Source organism: Megalobrama amblycephala, linkage group LG18 (genome assembly GCF_018812025.1).
Source record: "Megalobrama amblycephala isolate DHTTF-2021 linkage group LG18, ASM1881202v1, whole genome shotgun sequence".
NCBI lineage: Eukaryota > Metazoa > Chordata > Actinopteri > Cypriniformes > Xenocyprididae > Megalobrama > Megalobrama amblycephala.
The window spans coordinates 14,943,524-14,971,222 of record NC_063061.1 but is presented as its reverse complement, the minus strand read 5'-3'; the positions used below and the strand labels follow the sequence as shown (position 1 = coordinate 14,971,222).

Genomic DNA, 27,699 nt, shown 5'->3' with positions numbered 1-27,699 from the left:
CTTTTTTGACCTCACTAACCGGATATGGAGGGCAGTTGGATATAGTGGTGTATTAGAGGTAAAAAAAAATGATATAAATGCTGTTCGGTTTCTCGCACAAACCGATTGTTTTGTGTCTTAGGACATCAATGTGTCGTCACGAGCCGCAGGGTTTAATTTGGATTTGTCTGGGCATGTTTTTTTTTACTCTTATAGACAAAGTTCCCACTGACACAAATCATACGACTGACAGACAGCAACAGTTGGAGTTAAAAATCATCATTTGTGTTCTACTGAAGAATCAAAGTCACCTACATCTTGGATGACCTGGGGGTAAGCAGATAAACATCAAATTTTCATTTTTGGGTGAACTATCCCTTTAGTCACAGTGACATTATTTTTGAACATGGTGACTGGGCACTGCAAATGTGCTGAATTTTTGTTCTGAATACCCATAATGCACATTTATAACATGAAGAGATGTTAATTTGACTGCAAAAGTTTAAGGTAGATATAAACAGAACTTTCAGAATCTGAAACTGGATTAGATTCATTCAGATTATTAGTAAATGAAAATGAGTGAATATAACATACCTACTGATCCAGTAAGTGTTTAACAGTCCACTGAAAGGGAATATTAGTGAATAATAGGGGTGGGACGGTTCGCTGTAAAAAAATAAATAAAAAATAAATAAATAAAAATCGAACCGTTTGCTTCTCCACCCACGGTTCGGCACGCGCTTGCACCGCGGTTCATCCCAAATTTAACGACGCATCTATAATATGATTTGTTGAAAACAACGTGCAAAACAGACAGACGGATTCGGCTAATGTATATTTCAGTCGATGGATACGCATTCTGGTTTCCCAATACGTTACAACAGCGAAGATCAAACGAACATAGACAAAACAGTCACTCGTTGTAAACAAATGTTCAATGACGTGCCGAAAGCTCTATGACTAGTCCTTTACGCACGAGCGCAGGTGAGACCTGAACATCTCACGATGCTATCTGTGTTTAAACGAAACTCATTTAAACCTTGCCAATTTAAACATTCATCCGTAAGACGCGAAAGAGAACTCGTGTGCGCTGTTGTAAGGAGATTTGTGTGTACTCATCCGAAGCGCGTGCATGGAGAGCTGCGTCACAGCGCGCAAGTACTCGCGCGCAAATTCCCTTTCAAGTCTTGCACCTAAACGGACAAATTCACACAGAAATTATGTCAACATGCCCATCTTAGCGAGTATCCTAACAAACATAGAAGGTTATGTCTTAAGAGAAAAACGAGACAGACAACGCATGTGTATCAGTAACAGTGTACTGGATCTTTGAATTGTCTTAAAGAGACAGCAGTCTATGTGTTTTAATGTTAATCAAACGACAAAGCACGAAAAAAAAAAAAAATCACTCTTGACTGAATAGTCTTTGTAACTTCAATAATGTTTCATCTTTATTTAATTATTCAAAGAAGTTTATATGCAGTGTTATTTTATATTTGATTACTTTATTCAATTTCTGTACCTGAAAGCTGTTAGACACCTGAAAAACCTGTAAAGCATTGTTTATTTTATTTGTATCTTAGCTCTCATGTATTTATTTGTGCTGTTTCTTGTTGTTAGATTATTTTATTTTTTATTTTTTTTTATCTTTATTTGACAACTGTCCTATTTTTTACTGAACATGACACATACCGAACTGTACAGAAACCGTGAGAAATCTGAACCGTCCCACCCCTAGTGAATAATGACTTAAATTTCAGTCTGTCCTCACACAAAGCTACTATATGGCTTCAAAAGACTTGGGATATAACAAACAAGTCATGTGGGCCACTTTTATGGTGCTTTTGTGGGCCTTTTTTGTAGATTGAATGCCTTTTTCACATTAAAGGCACAATATTTAATTTTTGCCACTAGAGGTCACTTATTCAAAACAAAGGCTTAGCTTGATGACGCCATGAATGACATTTTCAAGATCTATATTAGTAAAAGTGGAAAACGAGGGCGCGGATATGACATCATTGACAGATGATGCAATGACACAATCCGTGTCCTAGTTAAAATTGCTGATTTCTCTGGATTTAAACATTGTTTGAAACATTTGGGATAATGTAAGTGCACAAGTCAACAAATCATAACATTGTTCTAGTGCTTTTAGGATAATAATATATCTAAAAGTCTTACATATTGTGCCTTTAAATGTATGCCTTAAGTGTTCCACCGTAGAAAGAAAGTCTTACAGATATGGATGACATGAAAGTGAGTAAATGTTGACAGAATGTTCATTTTTGGTTGAACCTCTTTTTTTTTTTTTTTTTTTTTTAAATTAGAATACTTGATTTTCAGCTCTTGACCAGAGACTGGCCCAACATAAACCAATAACAAACAAACTCACTTACCCAGGATCTGCACCTCGATGTGTCTTGGTTTCTCAATGAACTTCTCAACAAACAGAGCTCCATTGCCAAAGGCTGCCAGGGCCTCAGAGTACGCTCGCTGATAGTTCTCCTCTAGTTCCTGATCACACACACAGCCACAGGGTTACCCGGTGCAAATACCCAGCACACCAATTCATACAGCACCACTAAGTGAACAGCAAACAAATCTAAACTGCACACAAGGGCCTCACTTTTGCACTCATTTAAAAGCCCTCCAGTGTCAAAGCTCGCAATGGGCTCTTTGAAGGAATGGAGCAAAGATTAAATGTGTTCCAATCCCCTACAAATAATTTTACCCTCAAACACAGTACCTCATACTCTTTGACCACCCGCATTCCACGGCCCCCGCCTCCGTACGCAGCCTTGAAGATAATCGGGAAGCCGTAGCTGTTGGAGAACTCTTGAGCTTCCTGCAAAGATGAGATAGGAGCGGCTGTTCCAGGTACCACCGGCACACCTGCAGGATGACAAGAAAAATCTTTTTTTGGACATGTACCATAGCAATGCCATGCCACTCTTTTATGTACCATGTAAATATCATGATACAATACTAGTTTAATAGACTAATTTGAGTTTTTAGAGTAATTTAAGACTTCAGGAGCACTTGATAATTACAGACAGCTGTGTTGGATCTGGCTTGGGTCTGTGGCCTGTTGCATGAAGCTAGCTGAACAAACTCCGAGTTTCAGACTGAGTAGGTTTAGAGTTTACAAATCCAGATAAATCCAACCTAGTTTAGATCAGGTTCAGTGGGCTCACAACGCTCGGTATAAGCGTTCTGTCAACTCAGGATTGATCCAGAGTTCGAATGCACCGAAAGTGTGACACATGCGACAAACAGCCAATCACATGGAGAGTGTCCGCTTGATTCTCCCAAGAGAGACAGCGAATTCACTTCTCTTCTGAAGATTAAGAGATCGTTATGAAAAATATCATGAAATTAAACACATTTTCAAAGCAGGAATAAACACTGCTGCTGCAGTGAAAGTTTAAGAAGGCAGCTGAAAGAAAATATCTGAATATATCAAAGAAACTGAATCAAAGAAATAGTCCTAATAATTTCACAAAGAGCTCAAGTGAATAGAGTAAGCTTAATGTTTAAAAGCTTGATATATTTATGCATGTATTATATTTATATGAATTATACATAATTATAATTCATATGATATAAATATATTAAATCATTAGCAGCAAAAGATGAGCGATTTTGTCTAAAAATTTCTTTCACTCTAAACTGCTTTAATTTGGAGCAAGAGATAAAGGGGGAGGGGCTTTATTGCATCAGATACGTGTCACTCTACTCACAGCTGATTGGTCTAGTTTGGGTTTGCGATCTCTAACCCAGAATAAAACCTGTTCGAGGAGGTTTTTCGAATGTAGCTTAAGTTACCATTGCGATGAACACCGCTAAAAAACCAATCCACCTTCTTGAGCCCGAAAAACCAGAGTTTGCTCAAACTAATCTCAAACTTAGCTGGTTAGCAACTGAAACCGGCTTCGTGCAACAGGCCACTGATCTCTGCAGATATGTAGATTTCCAAGAACAGGATTGGGCACCCCATAAACCATTAAAGCTACTCTGTTGATAATCGATGCATTTATTGAAGCTTTTTAGGCAGCATTATTTCAACTTTTTTTTAATAATCTTGTTTAACAGCAGAATTCATAGTGAAAAACTATATTTCCCAAGGTTTGGCAAAGAAATCACCACCAATCAGAGAACTGTGATGAGCAAATCGCACCAAAAGAACACTTCAGCAACTACCCATTCCCATGAAGCACTGAAAATGCTGTAACTAGTCAGTCTCCTTACAACAAGCGTGCAAAACATACGGCCCACAGGCCAAGTAACTTATATCTACCCTGTAAAAAAAAAAACTTTCATTTTAACAGAAAAAAGGCATCTGGGTTGCCAGAATAATTCTGTAAATATACAGAAAAAAAATGTAAACATACTTACAAAAAAACATTTTACATTTTCAACCAGTAAATGCAACAGTTCTTTTCCCCTGAATAAGCAAATATTTTGCAATAAAAATTGCAAAATCAAACATTTAAAGAAAAAAACTTTTTTTTGATCATCATTTGCAATGCTTCATGGGATTGTAGTTCTTTTCCTCATTGAAGCCGTTAAGTACACAGTCTTTTACCTTTGTCTTTTTGTCAAATTTTCAAATAGTTTTTGGCTCCAATCAAAGTTTGTAATGTTGTAATGCGATTCACCTCACAGCTGGTTGGTTTGGTTCATAGCTTTGGCTTATCTTTTTTAACAAAAACCTTTTTTTAAAATCCCTAGGTGAAAATACTTCAGGAACCAAGGTGCTTAAAATGTGGTCGGGCACTATTGCACTCTATTCAACAACACAAATGATGATATATTGTGACGAGATAGAGCAGGGTAGATCAGATGACAAGCGCTTTACCTGCATTGATGGCAATGGTACGTGCCTCAACTTTGTCCCCCATCTTGCGCACCACGTCTGGGGTGGGGCCGATAAAACGTACCCCAGCATCCATACATGCCTGGGCAAAATCTGCTCGTTCTGACAGGAAGCCGTAGCCTGGATGGATGGCATCTACGTCATTCGCCTGCAGGCAGATATTGTGAAATATTACCACTTGGAAACTGTTGTCATTTAGCTTTTATCCACTGCGACTTAAGAGTGCTCACAGTATCAATTTATCAGTACGCATAATCTAAGACATCAAACCCATGACCAACTTCCTCAACTGACTGAAAGTCTATTGTTTATTGACCTGTATTTAAGGTTAACTGATGCAGATCTCTTAAACAAGTCATGACAAGATGATAGGAATGTTTCATGCGCTTAACACAACATGGGTCATTTTCTAAGACACACATTAGGTGTTGAAATGATAAGCTGCTAAAGCAATTTATTTGTTTATTTACTGATAAAGCCAATAACTGACTAAATTGTCTATTGATTATTTCCTGAGGTATTTAATCAGAAAATGATATGTGTGAGAACGACTGCCTGTTGAGGATTATTTTACAGCTACACTACTGTCTCTTCTTGGCAGCAGACTCTGAACTCTTTTGTCAGAAGGTATAATTAGGTGCAATTACTGCTCTTTGCAGGCCTGTTTGTGCTCTATCTGTCCAATCACTGCAGGCTGTATGTGTACTTTACAGGTCACGCAATCCTAATCTACTCTTTCAACACACAAACACAACAAAAGTCGCAGGTGTTAAAAACATGTGAATACATTGCTGATTTTGAACCAAACACTGTCAGGTTTGTGACCCAAACAGAGTCAGTGTGAGAGTTTTGGGTTGGTTGATGGAACTGTCATTTACCCTATTGTGTCAGCACTGTATCTTACATTTTAATGCCCTGCGAACACAAACATTTGGTTTTCTGTGACATATGGTTGTCGATTCAGCCAGTTAAAATTACCTTACATAGATGGGGATGTCAAAACAGTAAGAATGACAAACCAATTTATAACAATTTATATAATTTTTCATTTATTGCCATCTTGGAGTTTCCTAAATAATTATAGTATTTGTGTAATTGCTAGCTAATACTGCATCTTTTCTTTGCAACAAACTTATTGGATGAAAAAATACCTGTATTTGTGTGTGACAAATGCATAATAATAATAATAATAAATAATAATATACTTAAAATAATTTAAAAAATAAAATGCTAAAAACACTACCTTTCAAAAGTTTGGGACCATACTTTTTTTGAAGAAATTATTGCTTTTATTCAGCAAGAAATCATTAAATTTGACAGTAAAAAAAAAAAATTATAATGTTACAAAAGAGTTCTATTTAAAGTCCCCCTGTAGTCAATAATAACTCAATAAAAACTCGTTAAATTTCGAGAAAAAAGTCGAGATAAAAATTATGAGAAAAAAGTTGTTAAATTACAAGAACAAATTCGTTAAATTACAAATTTGTTCTCATAATTTAACGACTTTTTCCTCATAATTTAATGACTTTATTCTCATAATTTAATGACTTTATTCTCATAATTTAATGACTTTATTCTCAACATTTTATCTCGAATTTTTTCTCGAAATTTAACAACATTTTTCTCATAATTTAACGAATTTGTTCTCGTAATTTAACGACTTTTTTCTCGTAATTTAATGACTTTATTCTCAATATTTTATCTCAACTTTTTTCTCGAAAATTTAACGAGTTTTTTCTTGTAATTTAACGAGTTTATTCTCAACATTTTATTTCGACTTTTTTCTTGAAATTTAACGACGTTTTTATCATAATTTAATGACTTTATTCTCAACATTTTATCTCGAATTTTTTCTCGAAATTTAATGATATTTTTCTCATAATTTAACGAATTTGTTCTCGTAATTTAATGACTTTATTCTCAACATTTTATCTCGACTTTTTTCTCGAAAATTTAACGAGTTTTTTCTCGTAATTTAACGAGTTTATTCTCAACATTTTATTTCGACTTTTTTCTCGAAATTTAACAACTTTAATCTCGAGATGGTTTTATTTTTTTATTATTGCTTGGCCCTAATTCTCTTCTGTATGAATGTAACTCTACACTCTTGTCTCATTTAATATACACGGAACTATGAATATGATAATTAGCTCCGCCTCCACTCGCTCGCATGAGCTCAGACTAAAACCCATCAGCACGTTGACATGATTGGTTACAAGGTAGTTTGTGACGTCAGAAACACCAGCGATTTCAAACCATGGGTTTGAGACTGTCTTTTGGTTTACTGCAGTTTTAAAGGAGAAAATACTCAGCAATAGTGTTGACATGAATTTGCACATGGTTTGTCTTAAAGCATGTTAAAAACACCAGATAGACATGAACAACATTAAAAACTTGATTTTCACCACATGGGGACTTTAAAATAATTGCTGTTCTTTTGAACTTTCTAATCAAAGAAACCTGAAAAAAAATTATCATAATTTCCACAAAGAATATTAAGCATCACAACTGTTATTTTCAGTTGTAATAAGAGATCCTGATTTTACTGTATTGTTAATCAAATAAATGCAGCCTTGATGAGCGTGAGACTACATTCAAAAACACTAGAAAAGAAATCTCACTTTTAAACAAGTGTAAACATAAAAATACTTTTTTAAATGAGAAGTGTCTAATTATATATAAATTCATTTAAAAAGTGTAAGTTTACAATTTTTTGTGTTTAGAACTAGTGAAAAAAAATCGGCAGGGCAAGTAGAAAACTGAACTGCTATACAGAGGATTTACAGAGTATCTTTACTGAACCCTCTCGAGTGTGAGAAAAGTCTGACCTTGGCCACTTTGATGATGTCTGGTATATGCAGGTAGGCGGCTACAGGTGGCAGCCCCTTCCCGATGAGGTAAGCTTCATCTGCTTTTTGTCTGTGCATCTGGCCCGTGTCCTGTTCAGAGTAGACGGCCACTGTGCGGATCCCCAGCTCTGTGCATGCCCGAAACACCCGGATGGCAATCTCTCCTGTAAAGAGCGTTTCATGAATTACAATTCATGAGTAAACAATTAATTCATGTCATGTATTTTAATACCTGAGTAAGAACAGAAGACAGAGTGTCTGAGAATAGTTATGTTTAGAATAGCATACTATACTACCATACTACATTTGTTATTCCTGCAGAAAAGGTATCTTAAATTATATTTTATGGATGCTTTGACTTTAAAATTCTGTCCAATTGCAATAAACAGAAAATCATTATTTAAAAAATTATACATTTCACAAGTTTGAGGTCTGTAAGATGTTTTAATGTTTTTTAAAGAAGTCTCTTATGCTCACCAAAGCTGTATTTATCTGATCAAAAATATAGTAAAAAAGTGAAATATTACATTTTTGTTATTATATATATATATATATATAATATTTCACTCTTTTACTATATTTTTGATCTCTCTCTCTCTCTCTCTCTCTCTTATATATATATATATATATATATATATATATATATATATATATATATATATATATATATATATATATATATATATATATATATATATATATATATATATATATATATAACATTTCATATTTTCTGTGATGGCAAAGCTAAATTTTCAGCATTATTACTTCAGTCTTCAGTGTCACATGATCCTTCAGAAATCATTTTAATACACTGATTTGCTGCTCAAAAAACATTTTTTATTATTATCAATGTTAAAAACAGTTGTGCTGCAAGATTTCTGTGGAAATTAATTTTTTTCAGGATTCTTTGATAAATAGAAAGTTCCAAAGGAACAGCAATACAAGGTACTAACTGCTATAAAACTAAAAAAAATTTAAAAAAAAAATCATGCTGACCCCAAACTTTTATATAGTTATTTATATAGGCCTACTTATCAAGTGTTATATTCACACAATTTTTAATATATACTACTTTGTCAATAAAACAAATCTAAACTAAAATCTTTTTTTTTAGATGTCAAATTAATGTTTCAATATCTGTATCACATAAAATGCAATTAGCACACATTATATGCTAGCACTAGTAACATTCAGAATACAGCCGCTGACACACCTCTATTAGCCACCATGACCTTTTTGATGGGTTTGTATTCCAGTGTCTGGGGTGCGGTATGGGTGGAGCGAGTCATACACCACATCCTCCTGATGGCCAGTAGCCCCAGGGCAGAGCGCTGTCCTCCCACCTGTAGCAGCATCTAGAGAGCGAGAGTCAAAGATAGGTGTGTTACAGAAAGCAGTTCCTTCAGGCTGCTGTAGTGATAAATCTATTGAACGTTATCTGCATTTGTAAAGAACCAAAGTGATTAGCAGTCTTGCAATGTTTCACACAGAAGCTCTGGAGATAACTAGAGTCAACACTCGAACTAAAGGGAAAATGAGGTCAAGTATAAGAATGCATGAGACAACAACAGAATAAGTCTGATATAGTACAAATGAGTGCTGCAAAATATATTGATAAACAAATCCACAAGCACTTGGACAAAGAAAGAAGTCTGGCCTCTGCTACATGAAAAGATTCTCAAGGCTGTCTCTAAAAAATGCTGTATTTCAAGCATATCCAGACATACTGAATATATGAACAAGGTCAAGTGCCCACAGGGCGAAAAAGAACAAAACAATGTCATATTGCGATCACATTGCCTGTGGACACAGCTTCAAAGGCCGAGACTGAACACCTGAAACAACAGCAGAACTGATTAAACTCAGTGGGAAACACTGAAGGATCAGAGAAACTATGAATCCTCAGGAGACAAAGGCAGAATTGACTGTACAACAGAAGATAAAAAGCAGGGTTGCCAGGTTTGTGAAACAAAACCAGCCCAATTGCTGTTGAAAACACACACAAAACCAGCTCATTGCGTTTGGATGGCACTGTAAACCCTAACGCTCAAAACAAACTTAAATTACACAAATTAGTTCAGTCAAATTAACTTTTATGAGTATTTAGCACTTTTTTTTCATTGAAGTTCACAGAACTGATACATTTTAAGTAAGCTGAACTTTTTCATTGTTTTGAGTTTTATGAACTTATTTTTTTTAATTTAGACAAACTTAAGTTTAACTGAAACTGGGATGGGATTTATATTTCCCAGCATGCTTTGCCCATAGCACTTGAAATGCTAAAATTAAGTGTCATATAATGTTTTTTTGTGCAAGATTAATGTTAAGTGGGAGATTTAGTAGTGATTAATGTTTTGTTATGCTAATTTAGAAGAGTGTCCAGTAATGTGGGTTTTTGGAGAGTGACCATCATGGTGACAAGCTGTGCATGCAGCTTGGTTTGAGAGCAGATATTTATATTGCTGCACTCATTCAGCATGTGCTATACCATGCTATTGTTAACATGTTAGCAAATTAGCATTTTCTGAATTAGCTTGTTATACCTTGCTAAGTTTACGCTAATAAAAATGTTTACCTTGAGGTTACATGATAATTTTAAGTGAAGTGTATGAATTAGTGTAAAGTTAAGAACAATTAGCAGAGGCCTGTACTATGAAGCCGGATTAGCTGGCTAGCCAGGTAAGTTTCAGATTAGTTTGCACCAATCCTGGGTTTTAGGTATCATGAAAGTGACTTGGCTTTTAGCGGCGTTCATCGCCATAGAAACTTACACTCCATGGCCAACCTGCTCTGGGGCAGGTTATGTTTATATATGGTTTGTATAATTATCTATATTTTTATTAATCCATTACACACATGCAAGTTTAGTTTAACAGTTGTTATTAAGCATTTAGTTTCAATGAATATATATATATATATATATATATATATATATATATATATATATATATAAAATATGTAACATAAATAAGTAAATATACTCTTTAAATATGACTACATATGAACTTGAGTCTCTATTGTATTGCTATATATTATCAACTATATAAACTAACATCACAACTTTCACTTGCACTGATAGAGAAAGATCATTTATTTTATTTGTCCTCTTTCACAGACAAGTATTTTCTATTAGTATAAATGCATTTAAATTCTTCATTTTCAGCAAAAGAGTTTTGAATCGCGCTGGCTCTCTCGCGAGAAGTGAATCATTGTTTATCTCTGTTTCAAGGCATGTGATTGGCTGTTTGCCACTGATGTCACACAATAATGTGCATGCGCTCCACAAACTCAGGATCAAAGCCTGAGTTGACAGAGAAAGTTGATGATCAGCATCATGGTACCAACAAAGCCTGATAGGAGTGGTTTGGTTTTGTCAACTCGAAACTAATCCTATAACCCTGAGTTTGTTCAACTACCATCATGGTACAGGCCCTAGTTCTGCTTACTTAAACTTTGAATTTCTTAACTTAAAAATTAAGGCAACTGATTGACTCATTCTTTGAGTTTTACCAACTTATTCGGGTTCAGTGTGGCAAAAATCGCTCTATTCTGTTGGACAACATCGACGAGTGATTCTGCAGCCATACAGGTGTCACGAGGCATAAACCACCACTGCATCCAGTGTACTCTCACTTTATGTTAAAGAAAAACTACAACACTTAATGGAATTTTAAAGCCATTCTGAAAGAACACTAAAGTCCTTTAAATCAGCATTCAGTTGGTGAAACTACAGACAGCAAGGCAAAAATGCTAACGGACCCTTTTCACAGACTGATGACGCGTTTTAACGGTCATCAGCATCATAAATAGTTTTTTATATTTTCATTTTATTCCATTAAATGTATGTACATTTATAACACTATACTTAGTATTGTATTACCTTTTCATCAAATTACAAAAAAAGTGCTTCTAATACAGCTGCTATGGGAGTGACAGTAAAAATGACATCTTTCTCTCTTCTGACTGCCATTATCAATCTCTCTCTATTTTTTTCCTCTTTTTGAAAGTTGTGAAAACACTGTTGTTGAGTTTTTTTTGTTGCTATTTGAGAAAATGGAAACACAAAAAATATATTTAATGTATTCTCTCATTCACCACTATAGAATTTTACCCATGATGACTTCCACTTCTGAGAAACCCAGAAATGTGAAAAAGGTCTATAATCAAATGCAACTAAAAATGCTAAATGACATGATAATTTATGCTATATTAATTGTCTAAATAAATTAAAAATTAAAAATTAAACAATAAAAATTAAAATCATTCATTTTAAATGCTACAAATGATTTTATGCACCACAAGAATTTAGCAAACATCTGAATATTACATTTAAAGTCACAATGAAACAGCTAGTGACAGATCTTTTCTTCCGCATTGTGACATACATCTAAGTGAAACGGAGAATCGAAAAGGTAAAAAATGTAGGGAGGTGACTTGGTTCTGTCCATCGGTTGTTGATTGGAGATGGAGGCGGATCTGAATGTGAGCTCGCAGTCGATTGGAAGAAAGAAGCAGGACTAAATGATTGGAGAAGTCCAGCATACATCTTCAGAGAGAAGTCTGGCGTTTTCACCGGAAGATCTAATTATGACATTTCGATTAAAATTTACAAGGTCAAAAACAAATTTAAAAAATAAAACATGAGCAAATAAGAATAATTTACAATAATATCAATAAGATGCATTTGTAAAATAAGAAAATAGATAGAAATTCTCATTCCATGCCAACTATAACAGTGTTACTAAATTATTAAATTATTAAAATTAACTTTAATTGAGCATTATCTTATGACAAATGTAATCTAAACTTTAAAATAGAAGTATGCACAATTAAATATCCTATATCGACAGATACCAATACAATATAGCATACATTCCTAAATACAACATTTGGCACATTTGGTTTTCTATTCATCCCATGTAATGTTAATAATTTTGCAGAATTCTAAAACTATAAATTATATTTTGTTGACTTTTTTTTTTTCTTTTTTTTTTTGTTTTACAATAAATCCTGGTACTGTGATGGGTCAAATGTAGGGCTGGGCGATATATCGCATGCGATTCTCACGCGCATTTCGTCAGTAAAGCCAGTTCCCTGATTACCGCTAAATCGCCATCACCTGCTTTCAAATGGAGCGCCTTTTAATAGACAGAGCCGTAATTCACTGATAAGCCACGCAAAATCGGGTTCATTATCGAAGTCGATTCATCTTCGATACTGAACGCGATTTTGCGTGGCTTGTCCGTGAACTACGGCTTTGTCTATTAAAAGGCGCTCCATTTGAAAGCAGGTGATGGCGATTTAGCGGCAATCAGGGAACCGGCTTTACTGACGAAATGCGCGTGAGAATCGCATGCGATATATCGCCCAGCCCTAGTCAAATGAGGACTAATGTACTGAAGCAAAACCCAGTTGTAAATTCCATTTTATACCAATTCATTTGGGGGGAAAAAGAGAGTACTAGAGAACGCATGTAGTTCATATTTGCCCATTTCCTAAAAAAAAAAAAAAACATGCATTTGATAAGTTACATACAGGGATGTTGCAAAAACGTGCTCAAAGGTCTACCTACAAAAGAAAGGTATTTGCACAGCATATGGCCCCTCAGATGAAAGGGCAGGGGAAAAAAATGCATATTTAATCTGCAAAATGCAAAATTCCTCTACAAAAGCTTAGACTGGGAGCATACTTAAGGTGTCCCATTTCACTCTAACTCCTCTGTAGTTACAGAGTCAGTTAACTGTTCCTTATACTTGTCTTCTTCTGAATAAGGCACATACCGCTGCCAAAATCACAACAATACAGCAACTGTGTCCTGCCTGAGAGAGAACCTGACACTGATACATGAGCGCCGCAGAGGAGACACAATCTGAAGCTGCTGTAAACAATAGCAGCACATTTGTGTGAGGGTTTAGGACTGCGTGGAGATGGGACAATGTATCGGATGGCATTCTGCATGTGTAACGGGGCATGTAAAACAGTGAGGGGTGAATAGGTGTGATTTGGTAGCAAAACGATCATCATCAAAATGATCTTGCAAAATATCTTCCTGACTGGGTGGAAGCAGGTGGCTTTAAAAGAGATTACGTGTGAACCATTCACATGAAACCTTTTATCCCAAGAGTATGTTTTGGCACAGCCTGTGGCCTTGGTCGGGCTATAAAAAAAAAAAAAGAATTGTACTCTACTCAAAAGAAAACCATAGTAATGCACAGAGATCCACTTACAAACTCATTCACAGCCCAACTTATGAGAACAAAGGGCCATTTATTTGGCTATAATAGAGAAAAAACAAGTCCAGAATATTGCTTTAGGTCTTACTCATTACATAAGGCCAATATGTTAACATGCAATAAACCAACAACTTTCTTTATGGATCATTCCAATCTCAAAATGCACCACAATGTTTTCAAAGCAGTCTGTGTGTCACTCACAATTAGGACTGTGCAATTTGGACAAAATAATCATATTGCGATTTGTTAATGATTATTGCAATTGCGATTTTATTTGTGATTTTGGCAATTGTTTTTGCTTTTTCAAATATGCTACTTTCTAAATGTATTCAGTGCACAAGAAGTGCATAAGAAAACATTTCACAATTAAATAACATAGTATTTACAGCTTGATAATCAGAGATGGCATCTTTTGGTATCTTTTGTCGAGTTTGTCATACAGTTTTTTATGGCGCTGTTTGTGCTGGAACAGGTTTGTTGTATTGCCCCATTTCGTTGCAATAATCTCACAGATCTTGCAAATTACCTTGCTCTCTGACACATCCTCTCTCCTGAATCCAAAATATTCTGAATTAAAATATAAATAAATTACAGTCTTATGCGATTTAGAAATTGCATGTGCTCAAATTGCAATTGTTTTGCGATTGCGATTAATTGCACAGCCCTACTCACAATGCATGCATGGATGTACATATATATCTCAAGCAATGGCAATTGGTTAATGAGAAATGGCCTGCACGATTCTGCTGCCTTTAGCACTTCCTCGGTTGCCAACATGTGGCCGATGATGATGACTCCAATATATCCCATAGTTCAAGAGTCATCAGGTTTCTGAAGATGTCCATAAGTGTCATATTATCAGACACCTGCTGCTTTTCATAAAACATGTTCAGTGTTATATAACTGTATAATATATAACAAAAATCTGAGTCAGGGCTGAATCTCTGACTATATTACCAAGAACAAATCCAAGACGACAACACAGATGTAACCAAAAATGAAAACTATAGAGGCCTTGAACATTTCCAACAACATCAATTCAACATCAAGATTTAAATAAGAGAACTTAACTCCCAATTAATATTAAGTCTTAAAAACAGCATGTACATTTTTTTTTTTTTTTTTAAAGGAAGATAATCGTGCTTAAAATACATTTTTTGCACATGAATTGCACATGAAGTAGGAATTATCACATTTCCGATAGCACGTGAAGTTGCATTAATGTACATGGCAGCTGTACAAAAACCTTTGATTACAGAGATATTTTCAGCCAAAAATAACAGCCAACTTCCTCCTTCAACCTCCATGTAGCGAAAATCACGTCACTGATGTCTAAATCACTGTTAATGCCTTTATTTGCAGTAGACTCTGCCCTTGTGTGATTTTGGGCATAGGGGACAGTTGGACAGTTGGACACTGTCATGGATAGTTGGACGTTAAAATTGTCATGGACAGGTGCCAACTTGAAAGTGAATCTGCGCAATGAATAACCACTTTCCAGTTTTAAAGCTTCAACTTTCCTTTTAAACGGACGTGCAGTAGTGAAGTGTTTATGTTTGGTTATGTGGCAGCGAATAGTTTATAGGTCAATCAAGTGAGCCAAATGCATCAGCTTGTCCAGTTTGATTCATTCAGTTGGCACATGGGTTAGCAAACAGAGTACAATGCCCTTTGGTCGCATGCTGCACGACTTCAAAAACAAACTCCATCAAACACGTTTCATAAATGTTTACTGCAGAAGCCACGACTGTCTGTTCATTGAAATAACATGTAACGTTACTTATGAGCAAGTTAACATGTCAAGCAGCTAGTGCTTATGAGGACAGCAACTTGTGTTCATCATACTTGCATTATAACACCGCAGTCTCAAAAAATGCGTACCATTTGATCTGATAAACACATAAAATGCAAGAATGCTGTCTTACCTTCTTATTCTTGCCTCACGGCAGTTGCGTTCTGGTGTCCAATCCTGTTCCCTGAAGAAGGAACGTAAAGACGTAAAAGCCTCGGTGCGTAAGTTCAGTGAATATCAATTGTACGTAGTAATCGTGGATACGTAGTGAACTAAATGCGCCTGGCCTGAACTCGCTTATTTACATCTCCTGACAGTATTATATCGCGGCAGATGGGTTCAGATTCCCCGCTGTACGTTTAACTCGTTAAAATTGTTTGCCGAAGTTTGTTCAAATCGTCTGAGTTGGCTTGTCCAGCCACAAATCAATTGAATACTCTCTTTAGTATTTGGCCCGTTGCAACATTTTTTCTTGAATCAATAAACCACCCATCTGTATACTGTCAAACTATTGGTGTGTGTTCCGAGACTGGCGTCCCCGCCCACGTCTCACTTGTCATTGATGTGATTGGTTGGCGCTGAAATCGGCGATGTCCTATTCGTTCTGCGCCACGTCAATCATCAACAGCTCAGTACAGGTGCCGCTATTGGATATTTGGTGAAACTTTGGGTGTTGTAGTTCCATGACAGGACAAAACTACAGATGGATAATAACTGCAGATTTTATAATGTGGAAGTTTCTGTTACACTCACTCATTTCTAATTTTACACATCCCAAGGTTATAAAAACAATTTTGTTTGTAATACGTGCAATGTGTATGTTTGTATGTATTTATAAGTGATATTCTGTGGACATGTTGACTCTTAATTTAATAATGTGATTCAAAATTATAAAACAAGGCAGAGTATTGCCTTGTGCAAACAAATGACAATAAACACAGTAGATATACATATTAAATGCACTTTTCTGTCTCTCTTACACTATTTTTAATAACAAGCCCATGCATGTTTACAGTTATATAGGCAACAGTGTTATGAACAAAAAGAGGTAATTTAGAAACAGAGGTCCAAGATGTTTATTTAGCAAGAAAACCAGAGTTCTGCAATGGAATGCATAACCTTTCTTTTTTTTTTTTTTACTATATTACCTTATGGGCAGAGAAAGAGAGAAAAAAAGAACCAGACCATAAACTTAGATCTTAGAAGAAAAGAAACAACAACATATAAAGGTCATAAAAAACATAACAGTAGAATAAATTAACAACTGGGGCAGAAGATGCAATACTACCTCCATAATGTATGTGATTCTACCATTATACACCATTTGTTTAAACCTTAACCATTTGTTTGTTTAACGGTCTATACAGTTACAAAAAAAAAAAAAAAAAAAAAAATCAATTTCATTCAAAGCGGCATTTCATGGCAGCATGTGCTGCACCAACATGGCAGACGCAGTCTAACTAGATGACAAGCATTACGCACCGTCCCAATTGTCACTGTGCGTGGACCACAACTACAGGACCATGGAAGAGAAGAGCATGCCATTGTTTTTGAGAAATTATTCTTTAAAAAAAAAAAAAAAAAAAAAAATTCTTATCATAAAATGCAGGTGCTATGGATGTATACAAATATATCAAACAGCCTGCAGGAAGTATCAGCACACAGCTTAAATTTAATATTTTTCCCTAGACAGAAATGGTCCACTGACTAGGACACCAAGTGCAGCATCAAAATGTAAGACTGTATATTAAGGTGAAAACTATTCTACATCTTCAGTACAATCTCCACACTTATAGAGCTCAAACCAAACAATAAACCTCTCTACACCAGTCTAGAACAAATAGGTGGCAATTGTTTTGGGGTAGTAAAATTAGTGAGGAAATGGAAGTTGGAAGGAAGGTTAAAGACTTTCCACCATGTTTCTCTCAAATAATACAAAACGGGGCTAAACAAAGCAGACTAACTAACTGAAATAATTGGTCCCCAATTAACCATCTCTGGATTATTCTATGCAGGTTCGTCTAATTTTCTTTTTTATCTTGCACATTAGTTATGCGGTCCCTAAAGAACAAGCCCTATACCAAAACGTAAACTTTACTGAGTGGCTCCACTTTAAATCCATCTACAAGCACTCGCTCAGACACACAGATCTACATTTACAAAAACAATCACACTATGACATGGAAGTTTGAGCCATTTTGTTATATAAAGCCCCTGATTATCCATGAATGGTTATTCACCATACAGTTCTAAGACCACTGAGCAGAGGTTGCATGAGAAACATGCAGTTAAAGGAGAACTAGCAAGTTAGAAAAAGAGGCAAGCTGGGAGGAAGAAGAAAAAAAGAATAAAAAAAAGAAAAAGAAAAACACAGAAACATGCCAAACGTAAACAAAGCATGCATTGCTCTTGTCCATATAGTATGTCACAATCTTTAAAATATTGATACATGTGTTACACTGCTGTTATCACCATCATATATGCAAGATTTAAACTTTGTTGTGCATGTAAATATTTTCTTTCAAAGAAAACCAAATTACAGGAGATCATTAAAAACAAGCAGAGGACTGTTCAAACTAAGGGAAAGTAGAGGAGAGCAAAACTAAATGGAGAGGAGTAAGAGATTGGGTTGTGAATGCTTGTTGAATGTTGACAGTGAGAGTGCTGCCCACTGTTTGGTCTGATGTGCTCCATTTGGTTTCCAGTTTTACTTCGCTGTCATCATCTGGACGAACTCTGAAAAATTGGGGGGGGGGGGAATTAGATAACCGTAAAAAAATAAATAATTCACAAATATTCTGCAAGAAACAAACTACAATAAAATAAGCCTTTCTTGATGGCTTTATTCATTTTTAAACATCCACATGTGATGCATGAATTACCACAAGCTTGGCGTTTACATAGACAATACACGCTTGCATGTAAAAAGAATGTGGAAATACCTTCGTAGTTGACCTGGCCATCACCATCAATATCTGCCTCCCGGATCATCTCATCCACTTCCTCGTCTGTAAGCTTCTCCCCCAGATTTGTCATGACATGACGCAACTCTGCTGCACTGATATAGCCATTTCCATCCTGTAAGGTATTAGTCATAGAGTGAGGAAAATATATTCTTTCCCACTTTTTTTTCCCTAAAGAAACACCTTCAATAAGTAAGAAAACCTATTGTACCTTATCAAAAACTCTGAACGCTTCTCTGATCTCCTCCTCGCTATCTGTGTCCTTCATCTTCCTGGCCATCATAGTAAGGAACTCTGGGAAATCAATTGTTCCATTGCCTGAGGGGGGTTAAAAGAGAACAGATTTAGAGAAGAGCTACAGTAACGTGGCATTATCTGTGGAAGAGCTTCCTCACCATCAGCATCAACTTCATTGATCATATCCTGGAGCTCTGCCTCTGTAGGATTCTGGCCCAAAGAACGCATGACAGTTCCTAGCTCTTTAGTAGTGATGGTGCCATCACCGTCTTTGTCAAATAAGGAGAAGGCCTCCTTGAATTCTGAGAGGGGGAAGGGGGGGAAGCATAAATAATGGGTCAAATATTCTACAACTATTAGCACATGATATTGCTGGTTCAATGGGATAGTTCACTCAAATGAAAATTCTGTCATTCACTCACCCTCAAGTTGTTCCAAACCTATACGAGTTTCTTTCTTCTGCTGAACACAAAAGATGATATTTTGAAGAATGTTTGTAACCCAAAAGTTGATGGACATTGCCTTCCACAGCATGGGGGGGGGGGGGGGGTCTACTAACTGTCTGGTTTCCGACATTCTTTGAAATATATTCTTTTGTGGTCAGCAGAAGAAAGAAATTCATACAAGTTTGGAACAACTTGAGGATTAGTAAGGTTAAATGATGACAATTTTCATTTTTGAGTAAACTATCCTTTTAAGGTAAAGGTTTATCTTCCATACCAGCAATCTGCTCCTCTGTTAGCTGATCAGCCTATAGGAAAAAAAAACAGTAATTATTTTTAAGCATAGCCAGATAGCAGTCTTCAGGCTGAAGCTCAACTTTATTTATTGCCTGTTAAACTGGACGTGTCTAACACGTGATAGCTTGTGTTTTACAAGTTTGATGATGTCATTCATGACTACAGCGCCTAATTCGGGGCTCTGTGAATTAGCAAATTACAAAACGCAGTCACAGCAGACTAAACAGCTGTATTTTACTGTATTTGACTATTTGCATTGTTTTTATTGATCTGCAATTTCGTTCACGCTTAGAGGCCAGCTCAATGGATTAGTGCGCATGCTGTGGGAAACTACAAGTATGTTGTAACCGATCCGAAATATTAGAAAAAGCTTGGGCTATTTCTGCACAAGGGACGATAAGGTCCTGTCTCATGTAAATGAGCGCGATTTGAACATCTATTTTGAAGCCGCTGCCTGCTGACGCCGACTTGAGGCGAGCTAGCAACAGTGAATCAGTCAAAGAGGATGTGCTAACATAGCGCATTTTATGCTGTAAACGTCTCGCGCCTATTTGCAATTATAGGAAGCGCTGCCAAATGGCACACGGCAGGCGATAAAGCTGCTTACTCAACACTGAGGAATATGAAAACGGTGTGTAACCAGTTTAACTAACGTTAGCCCGGGACTCGCGCGCTCTTTCAACAGAATGACGGTTAGCTCGCGAGGAGCTAAGCTAACACTAGCCCATTCACACCTATTACTTCGCCATGGAAGCTCAGCCATTTTTGTAGCTACGTTGAACTTTAACTATTAGAATAAAGTGTTTTAAAAGCCTACTTACCATTGTGTTTTAGTGTGAACTACGTTGCTCTTTACGTAGAGAAAATTTGAAATCCAAGCGTTTGCTTTCCACCCGTGCGATTGTCAAGCACTATCTTTTGCTGCTGTGCGCCCAAATTTCAATATCACTACGCCTTGGTGTTTCGGTCCAAAGTGGGACGTCGCACTCCTTGACTACAAAGCGGTTACTATGGTCTTCCTACGCCGCGTAGTCAAACTGTTTTAACTCCAATTAGCACTGTGAAACTGTCCCGTTTTCGTTTATAAAACCGATATATCGTACAGCGTTGTTTATCGACTGTAAATTTCTATATTAGGATTATTCTTTTCAAAAGCCAATATCATACAACGGTGGCTTTCAGGTTTGAATGGACGATCCGGAGAGTTTATATATAGAAGTCTGATAGCACTCGTCAGCTGACCTGGGAAATGTATTTTGATTGGTTTTCAGCCACCTGCAATGCGTCAGGGAGTCCTCGAAGAGAGCAGTTCTTAAAGAGACAGACGCAGAAAACCGAGTAGTGCAGTCAGTGTATATAGTGCTGCAGATGCAACACTGGCAGCATGTCATGAGCAAGAGTGTGTTGTTATAATTACGCCCATTTTATGGTCAATACAGTGATTTTTAATATATTATTTAGACAAATATAGTTCAACTCAAAAACAACATTAGATTAGAAAGGGACCATGATGCCTAAAAGTGGAGGTTCCTGGTCAGGTTTGTGGTCCCAAATGAGTAATTGACCTAGAAAAGTTTGAGGTGTGAAAAGGTAGAGGACATGAGAAGAAAATAACTCATTCATCAGTAATATTTCAAGTATATCTATATGTTTTCCCTCTTAGATTTACATTTAATCATTTAGCAAACTCCCTTAACCAAAACAACTTAGAAATTATATAAACCGTACAAATATCTTTGTGAAGAGCCTTTAGTTTCTTGTGATTAGGTCTGTTCTCAGACTTAACACACACACACTTGAGACAATTTCCCTCATCACTCAAGGCACTGAGCCGATCTCAGTAGGGGTTCGTAAATCTGTAATGAGTTAAAATAGCCAGGTGAGACTGAGCTCTCTATATGCATAATGAATAGCTCTAAATAAAGAAGCCATCAGTAGAGACACCTGATATCATGCCATGCTGGAGACAATGAGAGCTGCTCCATTTTATGGCGGTAGATTTTAATAATTCAACCATGTCTCCGTTACATCTCATTATGCTGGCAACACTTATGAAAATAGATGAGGGAAGCCCATGTGAAATAACACAATAACAAACAACAAAGATATTGAATTGCTCCACTTAATTTATTGTCCACAGCTTTCATTTTCATGCAACTTTTACTCCATTACATAGAGTAAACAATCATTTAAGATTGACTCTAGGACACGTGAACATTTTTCATGTGCAGAATTGCACTACATTTGAAAAACTAAAAAATAAAATATAAAAAAAGGTTTAAATTAAAATGACTTTTTTCTTCCTATGGAATGTATGCTATGTAACAGACAAAAAAAAGAAAAAAGAAAAAAACTACCAGCTTAGTTGTTTAGTAGTCATGCAGTGCATGTGATGCATTTAACAGTACAATCTGATGCTGTTATGCCAGTGTTTATGTACTAAAAAGGACAAATATTGTAACAGAAAGGCCAAAATCATGTCCTCAAACTAACTATGAATTTAAAGTGTGCCTTTAGGATGTGTAAGGAAACTTCAGCATTACACCCTGTTCTGGCTTCACCTTTAGTTCTGAAAGTTTAAGCTCTTTATCATTATCTTTATTATCAGTACTATACACTACTGTAGCATATTCAGGAACCTCAGCATGCTTCAGCTGAAGAGTGACCGTTTCATTCGAGTGCCAGTTGAGTGCAATAAGGTAGCGCTCATTCTGGTCCCACTTTCGCACATAGGCCATGGCGAAGGTCGAGCTGAACAAAGGCAAGTATTCTCCATGCTGCAGAGAGCGCTCCTTCGATCTTTTTTCACTCACAGTCTTGAAGAACGAACGGAAAGAGCTCATTTCTTCCAGCTTGCTCTGTAACGCAAAAAATGAACATTTAACTAAAACTGCCAGACACAATATTGAATGTTTTAACTCTGGAGATTTGTGCACAAGCTCCTTACCTTCGGAATCATAGTGGTGTCAGAGAAGTTCCACACCATGGTTGGGTTTTTGGGCAACTAAAATGGAAGGAAAACAACATTTTAGGATCTGCTCATGGAAAACACTTGGACCAGCTGCCTACTCTTGATAAAAAGTTTCATTTGACTTACCTCATCTTCCAGTCCAATCTCATCCCCATAATTAAACACTGGTGTGCCTGGCAGGGTGAGCAGCAGCAGTTGACTCAACTTGACTTTTGCAAGCCCCACTACTGAAGCCAGGTGTCCAGCAATACGCCCACCGATGTTCCAAGCCAACCGGGTCTGATTGTAAGTGGAATACAAGTTATCAACGGAATGGGCAACTTCCAGAGCAGATCTGGACCTTAGAGCACCAGTGAGGAGCAGGTCAACACCAGTTGTGTTCAACACAGCAGCTATGTCTTCAGGAGAGGACTTCTCTGTAACCCCAATTAAGACCCTAGAAAGAAAAAAGTCAGTAAGGTTGAAGTTATTTAATTAAAAGAAAAAAAGAAAAGAAAAAGTATCAAATGGAGCAATTTGGTTGGCAACACAACTTAATATAACGGACCACTAAAGTCCCCTTGTCTGGAGTTCAGTTTGTAGAAGTTGCTGCCAACTACCACAAGGTGGCTCCTTTACTTCACAAGAAGAATGTATGAGTCCATTCATGAAGACTTAAGAAAAATCAGTGGAGTGCTCACTTTTTAGTTTTTCCATCAGATTCTGTCTGATTGTGGATAAGGCCTTCTACATCCCTCCAAACGGGTGCAGTGGAAACCTTCTCGACACCATAGAAGAGGAACCCATCAACACCTTGTTCTAGCCAGTGCCTCAGAGCAGGCTGCAAAGACAAGGATCATAATTATTACTCTGGAAACTCAAGTACAGAAATCAAGTTGACAACATAAGATTATTGGGCACAGAAGTTATCCAGATCTATTGCTCACAGTCATACCTCGAGTTCCAAAGTGCCGACAGCATCACCGGCAAACCAGGGCTCTTCTCCTTTGTAGTTAGGTGTAAGATCCAAAACAACAGAGATACCTAGGAGTAATCACAAACATTTAATTGAAGAGGGGAGAAAACGAGAAACTACATCTGATATATCATGATTTTTTTTTTTTATACAATTCTCGTGTGTGTGATGTTTTTCTGGTAAACCAAAACAGACCAAAATGTCCCCAGAAAGAGGGCAATATGTCCTTACTTTTTTACTTATAAATTTGCACATTTGTTTTATTTTTGTAATGCGATTTTGTTATAATACCATTTTGTATTTAAAATGCTTACCATTTACTATTTTTTTATAGTATGATTTTTTTGTGTGTGTGTGTGTGTGTGTGTGTGTGTGTGTGTGTGTGTGTGTGTGTGTGTGTGTGTGTGTGTGTGTGTGTGTGTGAGAATAGTTTTTAAATCAGTTTGGTAATTATTACAAACATTATTGATATTTATTACAAAAAGTATCTGGAACCCACAAGTATTTGTCCCATTTATTAATTAGATTTAGATAATAAATGAGATTTCAATTATGTTTTGACCACTAAACTACTAATGTCCCAGTATTACAATTTAAAACAAAAATTTTCTATTTTAATATATTTTAAAATGTAATTTATTCCTGTTATAATAAAGCTGATTTTTTAGCAGCCAGTCTTCAGCATCACATGATCCTTCAGAAATTACTCTAATATGCTGATTTGGTGCTAAAGAAACATTTTTAACTTATTATCAATGCTGAAAAACATACATTTCAGGATTCTTTAATAAATAGTAAATTATTATGCACTAATAAAATTATGGTGTCAGAATAAAGTCCTTTAAAAATAAAAACCAGATACAATACATAGCAAATACTACATTTTATAGTATTTTATAGTATAGTCAACTCTAGCTCACCTCTTCTGTGCGCAGCATGGATTAGTTTTGTAAACTGCATCGCGTTACCAGCCTCTTCGGATATCTCAGTCAAGTTCAGATCCTCGGGTTTGTCGGCACTGGACACATGGATCGGGCCTATGATAAAACCCTTCACCTTCACCTCATCCATCGCCTGAACCTTATCAGCCAAACCTGAGGGAAAAAGAAAATAAACATGGAGAGATTCAGATCACAGACCACATCCATGTTAATACTAACTTCACTGTACCTAACATTATTCATTAAAAGATATGCATTTAAAGAAGATCTGCAACCATTCCTTTAAAATCAGTTATGATATTCCCTTAATATAGTTCGCAGACTGATATATGAGCTGAGCAAACAGGATGGCATGCAAGTGAATGAGGGAGGAAACCAAATTTGTCGATTCAGCAGCACAAAGAAACCGTAATTATGCATTCAAACATGTTCAGAGCCTGAAATCCGCCTTTAATTCCAAAAACTGGCCCAACCCTGCAATCCATTAACACTCCCTCCTTCCCATAAGAATCCATTTCAGTTGAATGGGTGTTGGCCCATGGAGTTGTCCGTCTTTACCTTCCAGGTTTGAAGCAAAGGATTTCACGTCTCCAATCTGGTACAGTGGTCCATAGTTCCACCAGTTCATCTCAGGAAGGGGCTTGCATCGAGGAGCTTGAATAATGATGGCAATAGCGCCAGCCAGCATGCCCAGCCAACCAAGCCAGAACAGAATCAGAAGTGCCCAACGAACTTTAATCCACCTATTCAAGAATAGACAACAGCGATTAAATCATCTGAATATCTGCAAACTGTAAAATCCACACCAAGATCTAACTAAAAGTAAATGAGGTTTAACTATGGCGCGTATCATACCCTGGTGTTCCAGCTACTTTCATGAGTTCTTCTTTGGATAACCCAGTGAATTTAGTCTCCTCATCAGGAATCTTCACCTTCACAATGCCATTCTTCTCACTTACAGGCGAGATGGCATAATTATTTCCAGCCTCTCCCTCTGTCATGGGCTGCTTCTCCTGCTCCACCTCATTGAGCTCCACATCTTTCATATCCACTTCAGTACTGTTGCTCATTTTGTGTTGAATGTTCTGGAAATAAATGTAAATGCATTAGCACATGACTGTCGTCACGGCACATGTCGAGGAAGCACATGTTTGACGTCATGGGTACGACACGTCGCATTCAGGCAAGATACCCTGAAGGTTGCATCACCTAACAAATTCACGAGGAGATGGACAAAAAACGATTTATGACAGATGTACTAATACCCGAATGACACTATTTCACCAAGGCTTTTTGGCAAAGATTTAGGCTCTGTTAGAATAAAACAACAGTTAATCCAGATTAAGCCTCCAGTGACCGTAGACATAACAACCAAACACCGGGTGCCAGGTCAGCATATTTAACGTTACGCTCATCGAATTTATTCAAATATATATAAATGACGTACGGCTAAATATTGTTTTTGTGAGCTTTAATTAAATATTACACTATCGACTCGTTCAAAACAGCAGTTTTCAAAGGAAACTCAAATGAATGTTGATGTAAATGGTAGCGTGACATTTTGAAAACCGGATTGGTCCAGTTCTGTTTGTGCCTGACTCATTCAGCCTCAATTAACATCGGTTTTCGAATAATAAACCGTTTAAATCAGAAACATACTAATGTTTTAGTTATTTTAAATGTGAATAAACAATAATGTGCTGCTCGTAGTACTCGCAAATATCAAGGACGCTGACAAAATAACTGCGCAAAAATAATTGGAACAAGACCAGATCTTACCGGCTGCACTTTAATACTGATGAAATCTTCGTTTAAATTGTCTGTGATAAATAAGAAATATCCGTCTACTGTTCGCTGGTATCTTTTGTGTCTGTATTCACAGTGATGCTCAAGCTTTTTATAAGGCAGAGACTCTGAGCCGCAATTTTCTCCGCCTACTTTTAAGGGGGAACAGCACAAAACCTGTTTTCTAATGATAGTGATAGCCTATTTGTAATATTACTGTTCCTTCTCATAATGATAATACTGACATATAATGGGACCGAAAACATATTTCCTGTATGTTTTATTTATATTTACATTTTTGCTTTTTGCTTTAAAGTAATTGTATTTTCTTTACATCGTCAGATCTTATATTTACCCCTAAAGATCCTACTCAAAATAATGATTCACTTACGAATAGTCCACGGTGTGAATCGAGTGCAACGAGCACATCAAAGCCGAAGCTTACTATTGTTGTCAGTTATATACATTTTTTTGAGAATCATAAATGTAGTATTATATCTGTGTCATGTATAGAGAAAGCAAACCAATTAATTCAACAATGCTCAACTTGTTGTTTCTGTAAGAAGTTCAGGAAGAAAATCCAGTTTTGTAGCATTTTAGCTAGTCCACCTTAAAAGACCCTGTCATTACTACCTAATTCTTTCTCCTCCCTGTTGTTTTCGTGACTGTACAAGACCTTCATAAACATGTTAGGGGGTTGAAGGTGTTGAGTTTCTTTCCAAGAAAGTTCTGAAAAACAGCATAATACATTGTAAACAGGAATCTCAATGTACAGTTCAGTCAGTTCTTCAGTGCTGTCCTCGAAGTCTACCACTTACCCAAATTGTAATATAACCATGCTGTATTTATAATAGGTTATCATATGTATAGTGTAGCCTAATTTGTTTGTTTAATGTATAATAAAATAAGACCACTAAGTGAAAAATTACTTCAATGTAGGTAAATATACTGGAATTATTCGACAACAGTTTTGTTCAACCTTTACCCTAAATATGTGCTTTGGTCATTTAATCAGCTAAACCAGATTAACTGCAATAAGCTCTTATTTGAATTTACAATAGACGGAGTACAGTAAAAATGCTTCATCAGTTGATGAATTGATGAAACAGCAAAAGAAATACAAGAGATTCAAAATGATTCAAAACAATGTAAAACAACCTCATGGTTTTAAACTCTTTAATAACTTCTGTTGTCCTTACTTGCTTGTCTTTTGTGTTCCTAGTGATAAATAATGCCCATTCAATGCAGCACAGACCTATGCTTCAGAAAAACATTCACAACTAACAGAAGACTGTGCTTCCACATGTCTCCTAGCACCCGTCAGGAAAACTGAAATAGGATCTAACAGCAGGGACTTAACCACCTAGACACTGAG

The 27,699-nt window shown here is 36.4% G+C and overlaps 3 protein-coding genes across 3 annotated transcripts in view; all 3 read right to left on the bottom strand.

The window, feature by feature from the left end:
- The window catches only part of pcxa (pyruvate carboxylase a), a 180,756-nt gene extending 164,519 nt beyond the window's left edge, over window positions 1–16,237 (bottom strand). The window contains exons 1-6 of the mRNA XM_048167549.1: window positions 15,866–16,237; window positions 8,921–9,062; window positions 7,684–7,868; window positions 4,838–5,003; window positions 2,726–2,871; window positions 2,376–2,493 (exon numbers count right to left, since the gene is read on the bottom strand). Coding sequence (XP_048023506.1) covers window positions 2,376–2,493; window positions 2,726–2,871; window positions 4,838–5,003; window positions 7,684–7,868; window positions 8,921–9,062 — 757 coding nt within the window. The 5' untranslated portion in view covers window positions 15,866–16,237. The remainder of the gene's footprint in view (window positions 1–2,375; window positions 2,494–2,725; window positions 2,872–4,837; window positions 5,004–7,683; window positions 7,869–8,920; window positions 9,063–15,865) is intronic.
- Window positions 16,238–16,784: 547 nt separating this feature from the next.
- calm3b (calmodulin 3b (phosphorylase kinase, delta)) lies at window positions 16,785–20,871 on the bottom strand. Its single transcript, XM_048167553.1, has 6 exons — window positions 20,494–20,871; window positions 19,653–19,683; window positions 19,091–19,234; window positions 18,907–19,013; window positions 18,675–18,810; window positions 16,785–18,468 (listed from the first exon to the last, which is right to left on the bottom strand). The coding sequence occupies exons 1-6, from the start codon at window positions 20,494–20,496 to the stop codon at window positions 18,440–18,442; spliced, it is 450 nt and encodes a 149-aa protein (XP_048023510.1). The 5' UTR covers window positions 20,497–20,871; the 3' UTR covers window positions 16,785–18,439.
- A 909-nt stretch (window positions 20,872–21,780) lies between these two features.
- Window positions 21,781–26,476, bottom strand: slc3a2b (solute carrier family 3 member 2b). Its single transcript, XM_048167551.1, has 9 exons — window positions 26,319–26,476; window positions 25,395–25,624; window positions 25,098–25,282; window positions 24,519–24,692; window positions 23,578–23,666; window positions 23,324–23,463; window positions 22,770–23,079; window positions 22,620–22,676; window positions 21,781–22,530 (listed from the first exon to the last, which is right to left on the bottom strand). Exons 2-9 carry the CDS (start codon window positions 25,607–25,609, stop codon window positions 22,186–22,188), a joined length of 1,515 nt encoding a protein of 504 aa, XP_048023508.1. The 5' UTR covers window positions 25,610–25,624; window positions 26,319–26,476; the 3' UTR covers window positions 21,781–22,185.
- Window positions 26,477–27,699: the final 1,223 nt, after the last annotated feature.

Bases quoted from the DNA above. Each gene is read 5' to 3' on its own strand.
- slc3a2b (XM_048167551.1), bottom strand. From the start codon at position 25,609: ATGAGCAACAGTACTGAAGTGGATATGAAAGATGTGGAGCTCAATGAG. The intron at 23,464-23,577 runs GTATGACTGTGA...TTGTCTTTGCAG, and splicing joins TCGGCACTTTGGAACTCGAG to CCTGCTCTGAGGCACTGGCT. The intron at 22,531-22,619 runs GTAAGGAGCTTG...TTTGCGTTACAG, and splicing joins ACACCACTATGATTCCGAAG to AGCAAGCTGGAAGAAATGAG.
- calm3b (XM_048167553.1), bottom strand. The intron at 19,235-19,652 runs GTATGGAAGATA...TCCCCCTCTCAG, and splicing joins AACAGAGGAGCAGATTGCTG to AATTCAAGGAGGCCTTCTCC. The intron at 18,469-18,674 runs GTATTTCCACAT...CCAATTTTTCAG, and splicing joins TGGCCAGGTCAACTACGAAG to AGTTCGTCCAGATGATGACA.